This window comes from Pediculus humanus, genomic scaffold (assembly GCF_000006295.1).
Source record: "Pediculus humanus corporis 1103172108318 genomic scaffold, whole genome shotgun sequence".
Classification (NCBI taxonomy): domain Eukaryota; kingdom Metazoa; phylum Arthropoda; class Insecta; order Psocodea; family Pediculidae; genus Pediculus; species Pediculus humanus.
The window spans coordinates 1,614,862-1,626,675 of NW_002987887.1; the positions used below are offsets into that span (position 1 = coordinate 1,614,862).

At 32.5% G+C, this 11,814-nt stretch overlaps 2 protein-coding genes across 2 annotated transcripts; one reads left to right on the forward strand and one right to left on the reverse strand.

Moving 5' to 3' along the window:
- Positions 1–401: 401 nt before the first annotated feature.
- Positions 402–5,394, forward strand: Phum_PHUM605130 (mitogen-activated protein kinase ERK-A, putative; the record flags this gene model as incomplete). The annotated part of the gene is made up of 12 exons (XM_002432883.1): positions 402–495; positions 582–805; positions 1,841–1,984; positions 2,430–2,560; positions 2,657–2,863; positions 3,134–3,452; positions 3,737–3,984; positions 4,070–4,214; positions 4,292–4,494; positions 4,579–4,737; positions 4,826–5,057; positions 5,365–5,394. 12 exons carry the CDS (start codon positions 402–404, stop codon positions 5,392–5,394), a joined length of 2,136 nt encoding a protein of 711 aa, XP_002432928.1.
- A 1,773-nt stretch (positions 5,395–7,167) lies between these two features.
- Positions 7,168–10,664, reverse strand: Phum_PHUM605140 (organic cation transporter, putative; the record flags this gene model as incomplete). Its single annotated transcript, XM_002432884.1, has 9 exons — positions 7,168–7,356; positions 7,441–7,619; positions 7,759–7,905; positions 8,000–8,174; positions 8,363–8,483; positions 8,580–8,748; positions 8,835–9,093; positions 9,249–9,420; positions 10,405–10,664. 9 exons carry the CDS (start codon positions 10,662–10,664, stop codon positions 7,168–7,170), a joined length of 1,671 nt encoding a protein of 556 aa, XP_002432929.1.
- Between the last annotated feature and the right edge of the window lie 1,150 nt (positions 10,665–11,814).

Consider the following 11,814-nt stretch of genomic DNA (forward strand, 5'->3'; position numbering starts at 1 on the left):
AAAAGGGGTCGAAACGTCAAATTTTTTTTGCAAAACGGATGATGTAAATGGATATGAGATTTAGTGCATCGACTTAAGCCTTTTTTTTTTTTTTTTTTTTTTTTTATTATGGAATTTTAAACAATTGATGTTAAAAACTATTTTTATCCGTTTTTTTAAAAGTTTTTTAAAAAGTTTTTAATTTGTTTTAACCGTTAGTTTTTTTTTTTTTTTATTTCTAAAACTTTTGATAAAATTTGTAATGTGATTGCATAAAATGTGACATTTGTTCAAATAATACATAAGGAAATTATTTATAAAACGTGAAAAAGTTTGTTTTGTTTGTTGTTGAAGAGTTGTTAAACAAACAAACAAACAAACATTCAACTTATATATTTTGTTTGTTTGTTTGTAGTTGTACAATGGATTCGACAAATATTGGATCATGGAAAAAATTAAAAATTCTCGGTAGTGGTGGTTTTGGACAAGTCACACTTTGGTGTAATTCCATCACTGGTCAAAAACTTGGCGAGTTTCCTCTCATGTCTGACTCGGAATACTAAAATGGAGATTTTGTGTAAAATTTGATTTATTTATTTCAGCCATTAAAAAACTTCATGATCAATCGTTGAAAGATCCCACATTGAAATACAAATGCACAGAAAGATGGTGTAAGGAAGTGGAAATAATGAAACAATTGAATCACATGAACATTGTGTCAACTCTTGATTTACCAAATGATTTCAATAATTCAACATCATCATCATCATCACCATCATTGCCCCTATTGGCCATGGAATATTGTTCGAATGGTGATTTGAGAGGGGTATTTAATCATTTTCTCTACTCATAATAATAATAATAATAATAATAATAATAATAATATGATAGTAAATTCATTCGATTGTGGATATAGTAATTAAAATATAATTGCAACGATAATTATTACCATTATTATTATCATTATTATTATTATTCAATTAATTGAAATAATTGCGTAACGAGTGTTATTATTACTCGCGAATTCTAAGAATAATTTCATTTAAAATATACCATTGGTTAATTACAATTGGGAAGAAAATAATAATAATAATAATAATAATAATAATAATAATAATAATAATGGTAAATTTATACTTAAAACTATACCTAAAAAAAATTATTATTATTATTATTATTATTATTTTTTATTTGGCGTTTGAGTGAAACCGTGCAATTACGTACTACGGTACTTTATATAGTAATTTAAATGATAACAAAAAAAAAAAAAAAAAAAAGATTTGAGATAAGAAGAAAAAGAAAGAAAAAGAAAATGAGGGAAAATGAAGGGAAAAAGGTTAATTGGTTGTGCGTTAAACGAAACCGGATTTATTTTGCAAAATCATATTAATTAATTAATAAACATTTAATTCGCGAATTATTATTATTATTTATTTATTTATTTATTTCTTGCAGTAATAATAATAATAATAATAATATTTGTTTACGTTAATATTAATTATTAGTAATTTTTTTTTTTTTTTTTTTTTAAATTTATTTCATACGGTTTATGTCATAAAAAATAAATTTTTTTTTTTTTTTAGTTTATTAATGTCGTACAATATTTAATAAATCCGTTTGTTTGCTCGTTGTTAGCTCGTTTGTTCGTTTGTTTGGTAATTTAATAATAATTATAAAAATTCCTTGGTAATTGTTTAATTACTAAAAAAATATTCGATAAGGATTTTCTTGTAGTGTTCGATCGTTAAAATATTAATGATAATAATGATAATGATAATGATAATAATAACAAAGCGCGATAAAAGAAATGAAGTTTACAAACGAATTATTATTATTATTATTATTTTTGTTTTGTTTTCAGATGTTGAACAAACCAGAAAATTGTAATGGATTGAAAGAGCAAGAAATACTCGATATATTAAAAGATGTTTCAAACGGATTATCGTACCTACATACCTGTAAAATAATTCACAGAGATTTAAAACCTGACAACATTGTTTCGATGGTTCGTTATTTTTGCGTTTCTTCAAATGTGAAAAAGAGATGGAGAGATAGAGTGAGAGAGAGAGAGAGAGTTGAAATAATTTCATTTAATTATTTCACTTGTTTTTTTTTTTTTTTTTTTTTTAAATCTTTTGTTATTGTTTAATTATTATTATTATTATTATTTTTGAAATTAGTTTGTTAACAACAAATTTACAAAGTTATTTTTTTTTTTTTTTAACGAGGTGAAAAATTTTTACGCTTTTTTATAATAATAATAATAATAATAATAATAGCACAAAGTATAAAAATTTAATCACTTTTTTTTTTTTTTTTACAAATTATATATATATTAACGAGTTTATCTCTCTCTCTCTCTCTCTCTGACACACTCTCTGACACTCTCTCTCTCTCTTTCTCTCTCATTAAGTAGATTTAAATTGTTTTGTTTGTTGGGTGTTTGTTAGGAAACGGAGTCACGAATCGTTTACAAACTCATCGATTTAGGATATGCGAAAGCGTTCGATCAAAGCAGTTTATCACAATCGTTTGTCGGAACGATACAATACATAGCACCGGAATTGTTTTTGGGAAAAGCGTGAGTTTAAAAAACAAACAAACAAACAAACAAATTTAATGATGATGATGATGATGATGATAGCAGCAGCATAATGACGAGGTCGATTAATTTTAGATATACTTCTTCTGTAGATTATTGGTCGTTCGGTTTGCTCGCACACGAAATAATAACCGGGTACCGGCCGTTTTTACCAGGTTTTTACCCGTCGGATTGGATGAGACAAATACAAAACAAACCGAGAAATGTTATTTGCGTTTTGGAAAACGCCAACGGAGATATTAAATTCAATACGAAGATATCGGAAAAAAATCATTTATCGAGGTAAATGTTAACGCAACAAGAGGCGGGGGGAGAGGGGAGGGAGAGAGGAGGAGGAAAGGGGGGAGGGGATAGAGATTATTGAATTATTATTATTATGTTTTGTGTTCGTGCCGCCGTCGCCGACAAAGTTCACAAGTTCGCGCTTCCGGACTTTATTAAAAATTCGATCGGAAAAAGGGGAAGAGAGGGGATGGGATGGGATGGGAGAGGGGGGAGGAGGAAGGTAAACGGGGGGGAATGAAATTAACGAGCGATGATGATTTTTTCCAGATGTTATTTGAAAGACATTGAAAAATGGTTGAGATTGGCATTGGATTGGGATGGACAAACTCGTGGTCGTCGTCAAGATGATTCGGACCATCGTAATCGACCCGTCATATTCGAAGAATTGAAAAATATATTGAATAAAAAATTGGTTAAAATATTTTCCGTATCGAATCACGAGATTTTATCGTACGAGATCACTTCCGAAACGGATGTGCAAGATTTGAAACGTTGGCTGAAAGAGGAAACGGATGTGAACGCGTCCGATCAACTTTTACTTTTACCAAATGGAAAATGTTTAAACGAAAAAGGAAATGTTTTGAACGTTATGAGACACGAGGCACGGGACAAAATTTAATTTACTGTTATTTTATACAATTTTTTTTTTTTTTTTTTTTTTTTTATCAATCGTAATGATGATAATGATAATAATGATAAACCGGCCGGATTTTAAAAAAAAATTTCATCATTATTATCATCATTATTAGATGTTTTTATTTGAGTTTCCATATAAATTATTATTATTGTCTTTGTTTAGAGAAAAGAATGAAACGCTCATACTGTTACAATTTAGAATTATTATTATTATTATTTTTTTTTTTTTTTTAGAAAATTGAAAAAAATGCAATTACTTTTTATCTTTATAATTTCGAGTCGATTAACTTTAATAATAATGATAATAATAATGCGACTGCGACGAAGAGGAATGTTCCAGAATACGTTAAAGAAATAATAGAAGATGGCGAAAGAGATTTGAGGTATAGACAATTGAAACGTCGATGTGCGGATTCGGTTTATTTTTTACAAACGGAAGCCATGTTATACAGATACCTATGGAAGAGCATAAACGTTAAAATGTAAAAATTTCCATTGATTTTTCCCGATTCCTTTGAGAGTAGTTCGAAATGGAGAGGTAAAGAGTTTCCTTTGTGTGTTTTGTAGTAGTCACACGAAGCAGAAAACGTTGGCTATAGAATCATTGTACGAGGATGTGGGAGATGAATGGAATCAAATAGAAAGCTACTATCAATTTTTATCACTCAGTCACAAAGTCGATTTGGAAAATTATATACATTATAGGAAAAACGTGAGTTGAGAGAAAGAAAAGAAAAGAAAATTAATTATATTTATAATTATATATTTATTTGTTGTTGTTGTTGGCAGGGAAAATTAAAAGCGAATCCCCAAGTGCAAAAATGGATACAAAACGTCGTGGAAATAGATAAGAAAATAACCGAGTTGAAAAATTCTTTTAATAAAAACGAACAGAAACGTTTGGTGACGATGGCGAGGCAAAGATGTCGTAATTTAGACGTTCGTTGTACGAATTCGGATAATTTTAGAAAGAAAACACCGTTGGATGATTTGTGAGTGATGGCATTAGATGAAGAATGTCTTTGAAAAAAGGTTGATGATGATGATGGATACCCTTTTTGTTTTTCTTACCACAGAGTCTACGAGGGGCAGAAAATTTGGGAAAGCATACACACGCTCCCGAAGGAATCGCGAAACGAATTCAAAAATAATAAATCCGCCGTCTGTCTCGTGGAAAAATCGTTAGAAGAAACGAATAAATTGTTGGGGAGTCAAATGATTGGATCGCTTTTCAAGTTGGTTTATAAATTTTAAAGTTCCCCCCCCCTCCCCCCGTCGCTTTTCCCTCCTGGATTTTTAATTTTTTTTTGCGTTTTGTTGTAGGAAAATATACGAAGCGGATGAAAATTTGACGAAATATTTGACTCATTTAACGACTCTTTTACAAAGTGCGTCCATATTAAAATTGGTGATGGAAAATACTCAGAGGGAAAGGCAAAAAAATGTTTGGGATATGATTGCCACGTCGAAAATTGGGAACGATGACGACGGTGACGAAATGATGACGTCGGAAAAAAAGGATGCGTCCGAGAAAAAGGAATCTGGAGAAAGAAGTGTGGGAAAGGATAATGACGACGAGGGGAATAAATTAAATTATTTATTAAAATCAAATTTACAATTTGGGAAAAAAATGATGACGACGTTTGATGGTGACGTCAACAACGATGACGTCAACGATGATGATGACGATTTGGATGCGGCATCAATAATTCAAGATAATAATACGTTGAGATACAAGTAAATTTTTTTTTTTTTTTTTATTTATTCCTTTGTTAAATTTTATTTTTACAAAAATAATTTATTAATAATTGTTTTTCTCTCTCTTTCTCTTTCTCTCTCTGTCTCTCTCGCACGCGATTTAGAATTCAAGAAGTCCAACAAATTTGCAATAGAATGGTTAAGAGTATTCAAAAGTGTGACGTTTTCGACGAAGAGGATGATGATGATGATGATGATGATGATGATGAGCGGCGATGATGAAACGACAACACTGTAATGTTATCATTATTATTATTATTATTATTATTAAGTTTTTCTACTTGACCGGAAGGACACTAGATGAGGGTGAGAAAATTGAATTATTTATTTTCATTGCGTTTCCGGTTTTTTTTTTCCAAGGTGTTGGGAAAAAAAAAAAAAAAAAATTTCTTCTACATAATCTATCTCTATATTCGACCGACGACGAAGGGGGAAAATGTTACGCGTACGCGTGCACACGTGCAAACGCGCACACGCACGCGAATAAAACGTACACGTGTTTTTAAATATTTCTATAATTTATTTATTTATTTATTTATTTTTTTTTTTAAAAATCATTTTTATACAATATTTATTTATTTATTCATTCATTCATATAAAATTTCATTTTAAAAAAAATCACGCACACGCACACACGCACACACTCTCTCACACTCGCTCTTATTAAAAAATTTAATTTAAATCTCTTTCTCTCTCTCTCTCTCTCTCTTTGTTTTTTATTTAAAAAAATAATAATAATAATATATAATTTTTTTTTCTATTTTTTTTTTTTTTAATTATTTTATTTTCACTCTTTTATTTTTTTTTTTAATACAATTATTTATTATTTTTTTATAATATATATATATATATTACTTTTATTATCATTATCATTATTATTACTATTACTATTACTACTATTACTATCTCCATCATTTTCATCATCATTATTATTATTATTATTATTATTATTATTATTATACAGAAAAAGGATACATTTAAAGGCTTAAACGGGTACGGTTCTTAACGACTGCATGGGTGAATATACATATATATAAAAAATAATTTCTTCTCTCTCTCTCTCTCTGTACATAAAAATTTCACATATGTATGCATATATATATATATATATGTATATATATATATATATATAATTATTTAATGGCGGTTAAAAAAGGAAAAAAGGAAAAAAAAAGGAAACAAAGGAAACTTAATTCATTATTTTTGAACTCTTACTTATAAGAAAATGAGATCTTTTACACGCACACGCACACACACACATATATATATATATATATATATATATATATATATATATATATGCATACATGCGCATGAATAAACGGGTTCGAATAACAATCGATATATATCGAATGATATCGTTACGTTCGATATTCGATACTCGATATATATATCGAATTTTTGTTTTGTTTTGTTTTTTTCAATTTTCAAATTTTTTTTTTTTTTTTTTTACGTTGTTTGATGATATTGTATTATTATTGTTGTTAATTATTATTATTATTATTATTATTGGCAATCGGTCGGGGGAAGACATATTATTATTATTATTATTATTGTCGTAAATGTCGTGTGGCTCGCGAACGAACGAACGAACGAACGAACGAACCTTTTCTAATTTTCCAATATTCGGCGATTATCATTATTATTAATTTGGCGGGAAAAACAAAATTACGATTTTAAAATGCACCACGTGACCTTCATTACCACCCCTTTACCGGTCATCCAATTTAATTTTTTTTTTTTTTTTCTAAATATCATCTGTGAGTAGGTAACTTTCATTTTAAAAAAAAAAAAAAATCGTTACGATTCGCGAACGAATTTAAAAATAAATAACAACACGTGATTGGCGAGTGAATCAACCAATGAGAGAGAGAGAGAGAGAGAGAGAGATCATTTCGTTTCTCAGTTCAGTGTCGCAAATCCGACGGACAAATTTGATGAAATCCAATCCTGTCACTTTTCGGTGCTTTGACGACGTCCTCAACCGTTTCCGGAAGTGGTTTGTTTTTAGTTTCGGGAAGAAGGAAAATCATAGTTCCGGCTAGGAGAGTAACGATTCCGCAAAGTGTGCTCGGAATGAACCAAGCGTAAGCGCCCTGAAAGAAAAAGAAAAGATTTTCCAATCGGAAAATGATGGAGGAAAAAAAAGGGGGAAAATTTTTATTTTTTAAAATACCAACCAAAATGTCGACGATCAAAGGAGCGCTCATGGATCCGATGTGTGCGGCCGTCGAACAACATCCTATGGCCGTATTTCTCAACAATGTCGGAAACAATTCTGTCGTGTGTAAAATGACGACGGCAAAAACGGCGGAAGCGCATAAACGTCCGACGGATGCGACGAAAAGTAAAACGACGTCTAAAGAGAGAAAGAGAGAGAGAAAAACCTTTACGAAAGAAAATAAAAGAGGAAAAAAGATAAAAGACTTTAATAAAGGAAGAAAAAAGGAACAAACCTTCGTGCCTCGGTATGATGAGAATCGTCAAAAGAGCAAAACCACCCAGATAAAACAACGCTATGGACGTTTGACGCCTTCCGAAAAATTTCAAAAGCGGAAGCGGAAGTACGTAACTCGGAATTTCCACCAATCCAGTAACGAAACCGTAAACGTAACGATTCGTGAGAAAATTATCCACGTTGAGTGCTGTATAAGTGAAAATGTGTGAAATTTTTTGCGCGCGTAACGACAAACGGGGGGAGGGGGGAGGAGGGGAAATTTTTTTTAAATTAAAATTTACCGAGTGCGTAGTAGGACAAACTGCAAATGCACCAGGATGTCAATATAATGAACAAACGACTCCTCAATTCGAAATATTTCAAAAGTTGTACGAGTTGATTCAGTGTCGAACAAACGTTTTTCCAATATTTTCCCTTATCGTCTTCTGCTTCGTCTTTCGTCTCGTTTCCGGTTTCCTATTCGAAGAAAACAACAACAATAACAACAATCGTGAACAAACAAACAAACAGCGTCTTACGTTTTTCTTATCCGTTTGGAAATTTTTTTTATCCGAAGAGATGGAGCCATTTTTTTGTTTTTTTCCCTTCATTTCTCTCATGACTTGTTCTTCGTCGTCACCGTCGCCGCCATTTTTTTTCATCACATCGGAACGTCCTTTGTCGTCATCATTTTTCACTTGATTCGAATAGATTTTCTCAATCATGAGCGATGCTTCCTCTTTTCGATTTTTCAACAAGAGCCATCTGGGAGATTCCGGCAACATCCTGCGACGCAAGGGGAAAAAAAAAACAGCGAGAGTGAATATTTTTTTTTTTTTTTTTTTTACCGGAAATGAAAAGTTTCGACTCATCTAAACTCACCAGTAAAACGCGAAAATCAATATCGATGGAACGGAAATGATCAATTGCAAAGTTCTCCAATCCCTGAAGAAAAACGCAATGAGGGGTATTATCATTTGTCCGAGAGGATAACTCATGTTGTAGAGTATACCCAAAGCGGCTCTCTTTTTTTTACTCGCTATTTCCGACACTGAAAAAACAACAAAAAAAAAATAATCGAGATGAATCGAGATATCGATGGATCGATCGATCGAAAGAATAGGAAAGCGTTCTCACGTATGACGAAAGCGGAATTGTATATTCCCGAACAAGCCGCTCCCAATCCGATTCTTCCGGCTACGATCATGGAATAATTTCCGGCGAAAGCGACCAACGGACCGCTCACGACGTAAATGAGGCAACCGAGTAAAAAGCTCAACTTCCGCCCGTATTTGTCGGATAGGACGCCGAATAGAAAAGCTCCGGTGAATTTTCCGAGTGACAAACTCACTTGTATCATGGATTTTAGAGCCGTTCTCTCGCACACCAAATCGTGCTGACGAAAAAAAAAAGGAATGATAATGATAATGAAGCAAACGGGGAAGGAGAAGGTCGATAGACGAGAGAGAGAGAGAGAGAGAATCTCGGCAATGAAATGAATGGCGGTTAATTAGAAAAAAAAAAAAAAAAAACGTGTCAACAACAACTTACGTCAATGACCATTGAACTCAATCCTTTTTCATAATCGTACCTCGAACAAGGTATCAATTCGGGTTTTTCTCGGTTTGAATTTTCCCCGCCGTATTCTTCCAATGCTTCCGACACGTTCATTTTCGAAATCATTTCGTAATCCCAATTGTAATATTCGCAAGAACTTTCGTTGCTGCAAAAAAAAAAAAAATTTAACGGATAAATGTGTGTGCATCCGTCACCGCCACCACCGCGAACGTGTACGTGCTGCGAACGTTTTCGAAAATTCGTCTCGTTGCCATTCGAAATATAATTTTTTTTTTTTCGTTTTGCGCCGAAGACGCGGTCGCGGTTTTTCCGCGGTGGTACCAGCATTTAGATGAAAATCGTTAATAATGCGCCGCGATGTATTCCACTACTTTCGACTCTCTCTCGTTTTTAAAAAAAAATTTTCCCTCCATTTTTTTTTTTTTTTTTTTTTTTTTTTTTTTCATATCGAATTCGTAAAATTTTCCTATCGAGTCCCCACCTCTTTTCTCCTCCCACTTCCCCCTTTCTTCTGACACTTTTTTTCCCCCCCTTTTTAAAAGGTTAAAATTGAAAAAGCGAGAATCATTCGTTTAATATCCAGAAGTCGCATATCATTTCACTTCCGGTTTTTCGATTCGTACGGGAAATGAAACGGAAATGAACGGAAGGGAACGGAAAGGAACGAAAAGAAAAACGTTCGTTAGATTCGTTTAACGTTTATGTCTTCTCCATTTTCACTTTCTCTCTTTACTTTTCTTTCTCTTTCTCTTCCCCCCCCCCTCACTCTCTCTCTTGTATTTGTTTAACTCGCGGTTTAAACTACTGAATCGACTGACCTTCGTCAACGTCATTTAATTTGTTTTCAAAAGAAAAGAAAAGAAAAAGAAGCAAATTGTTACTTATAGAACTATAAAACGTCTTTTCTTTTCATTCTTAATCGAGGTTATTGAATTCTGTCACTTATTGCGTAATTATCATTATCATTATTATTATTATTATTTGCTTGCGTCGCGTTGAAAGAGAGAGAAAGAGAGAGAGAGAGAGAGAGAGAGAGAGAGAGAGAGAGAGAGAGAGAGAGGTGGAATGGTGCATCGTCGCCATCCCATCGAGAGAGACCGTGGAAAAAAAAAATTTTAAAAAAATTTACCTTCCGACGGGACTCGATATCATTCTTATTTGTTCATCCGTCCAATTAGATTCCGATAGTTCCGTCACGTGACACCAGTGAACGGGTACTTCTGCCAGGTATATGTAACTCGTTAAATGAAGTCCGTTGAATATCGAGGGTATCGTGCAGAGGAAGAAAATTTTCCACAGGAACCATCCGCCGTTTCCGATGACATCCAATTTCGTTAAAATCTCCTCCTTTTCCCTTTCCTCGTTTTCTTCTTCCCTTTTTTCAATCATATTTTCTCTCTATCTCTCTCTCTCTCTCTCACTCACTCGCGAGCGACAAATTACACGCACACGCGCACGCGCGAAAAACAAAACAATTTTCCGTTTGTTTGTTTATTATTTAAATCGGATCGGTCACTTTTTTTTTTTTTTTTTTTTTTTTAATTATTTAATTCGTCTGTATATATTCGTATGTACGTACTGAACCCCTCCCTCGCTTGCTCCTCCCCAACTACGCCCCCTCCCCTTTTTTTCAAAATCCCTTTATCCTCCCTCCCCTCCTTTTTTTTTTTTTTTTTTTAAAGTTTTTTTTTTTTCACTTCGTTTCGTAATAAAAAATTTACTGAATGAAATCCTTTTTCTTCCAAAACGAATTCGAAACGGCAGTTTAACTGAAATCAAAAAAAAAAAAAAGCGATAATAATAATGATAATGATAATAATAACGATCGGCATCGTGCGTCGGGGTCGGGGTGCGCGTGCGAGTCGGAAAACGAACGGGAAAAATTATCCGATAAGTCGCGATAATAAACGATTCGATATCGTTCGATAATCGATCGATCGATCATTTTATTCACTCACTCGTTCGTTCGTTCCTTATCATTCATCTTTATCGAAATCAATCGGTCGATTATTATTTAGTCGGTGATTCATTCATTCACTCGTACACGCAGTCGGTTAAACAATCATTCATTCATTCATTCATTCAATCAATCAATCCATCGTTCTTAACTTGCGACGGTCGAATTTTCGAGGGAGGGGAAAAAAAAAATTTTTTTTTGTTCTTTACTTCTCAAGTTTTTGCTCAAGTTTGATTTGCCTGTTGCAGCGCTACAAAAATATTATTATTATTATTATTATCATTATCTGCGGTTTCTTTATTGTAATTATTATTATCATTATTATTACTGATACTAATGAAAATTATACTTTGACGAAATAACGCGCGCGAAATTTCGCATATCGGGGAAAACAAAGACGAAACCGCCGCGTAATAATTTCGACCTCGTGTTAACAATCGGATATTTTATTATTATTATTATTATTATCATCATCATCATTATCATCATCATCATTGTTATCGTCGTAATTGCTTTATTTGAATATTTACCGTTTATCACTTTGAGATTGATTTTTTTTTGAGTTCGCGGTCGCGATCGCGG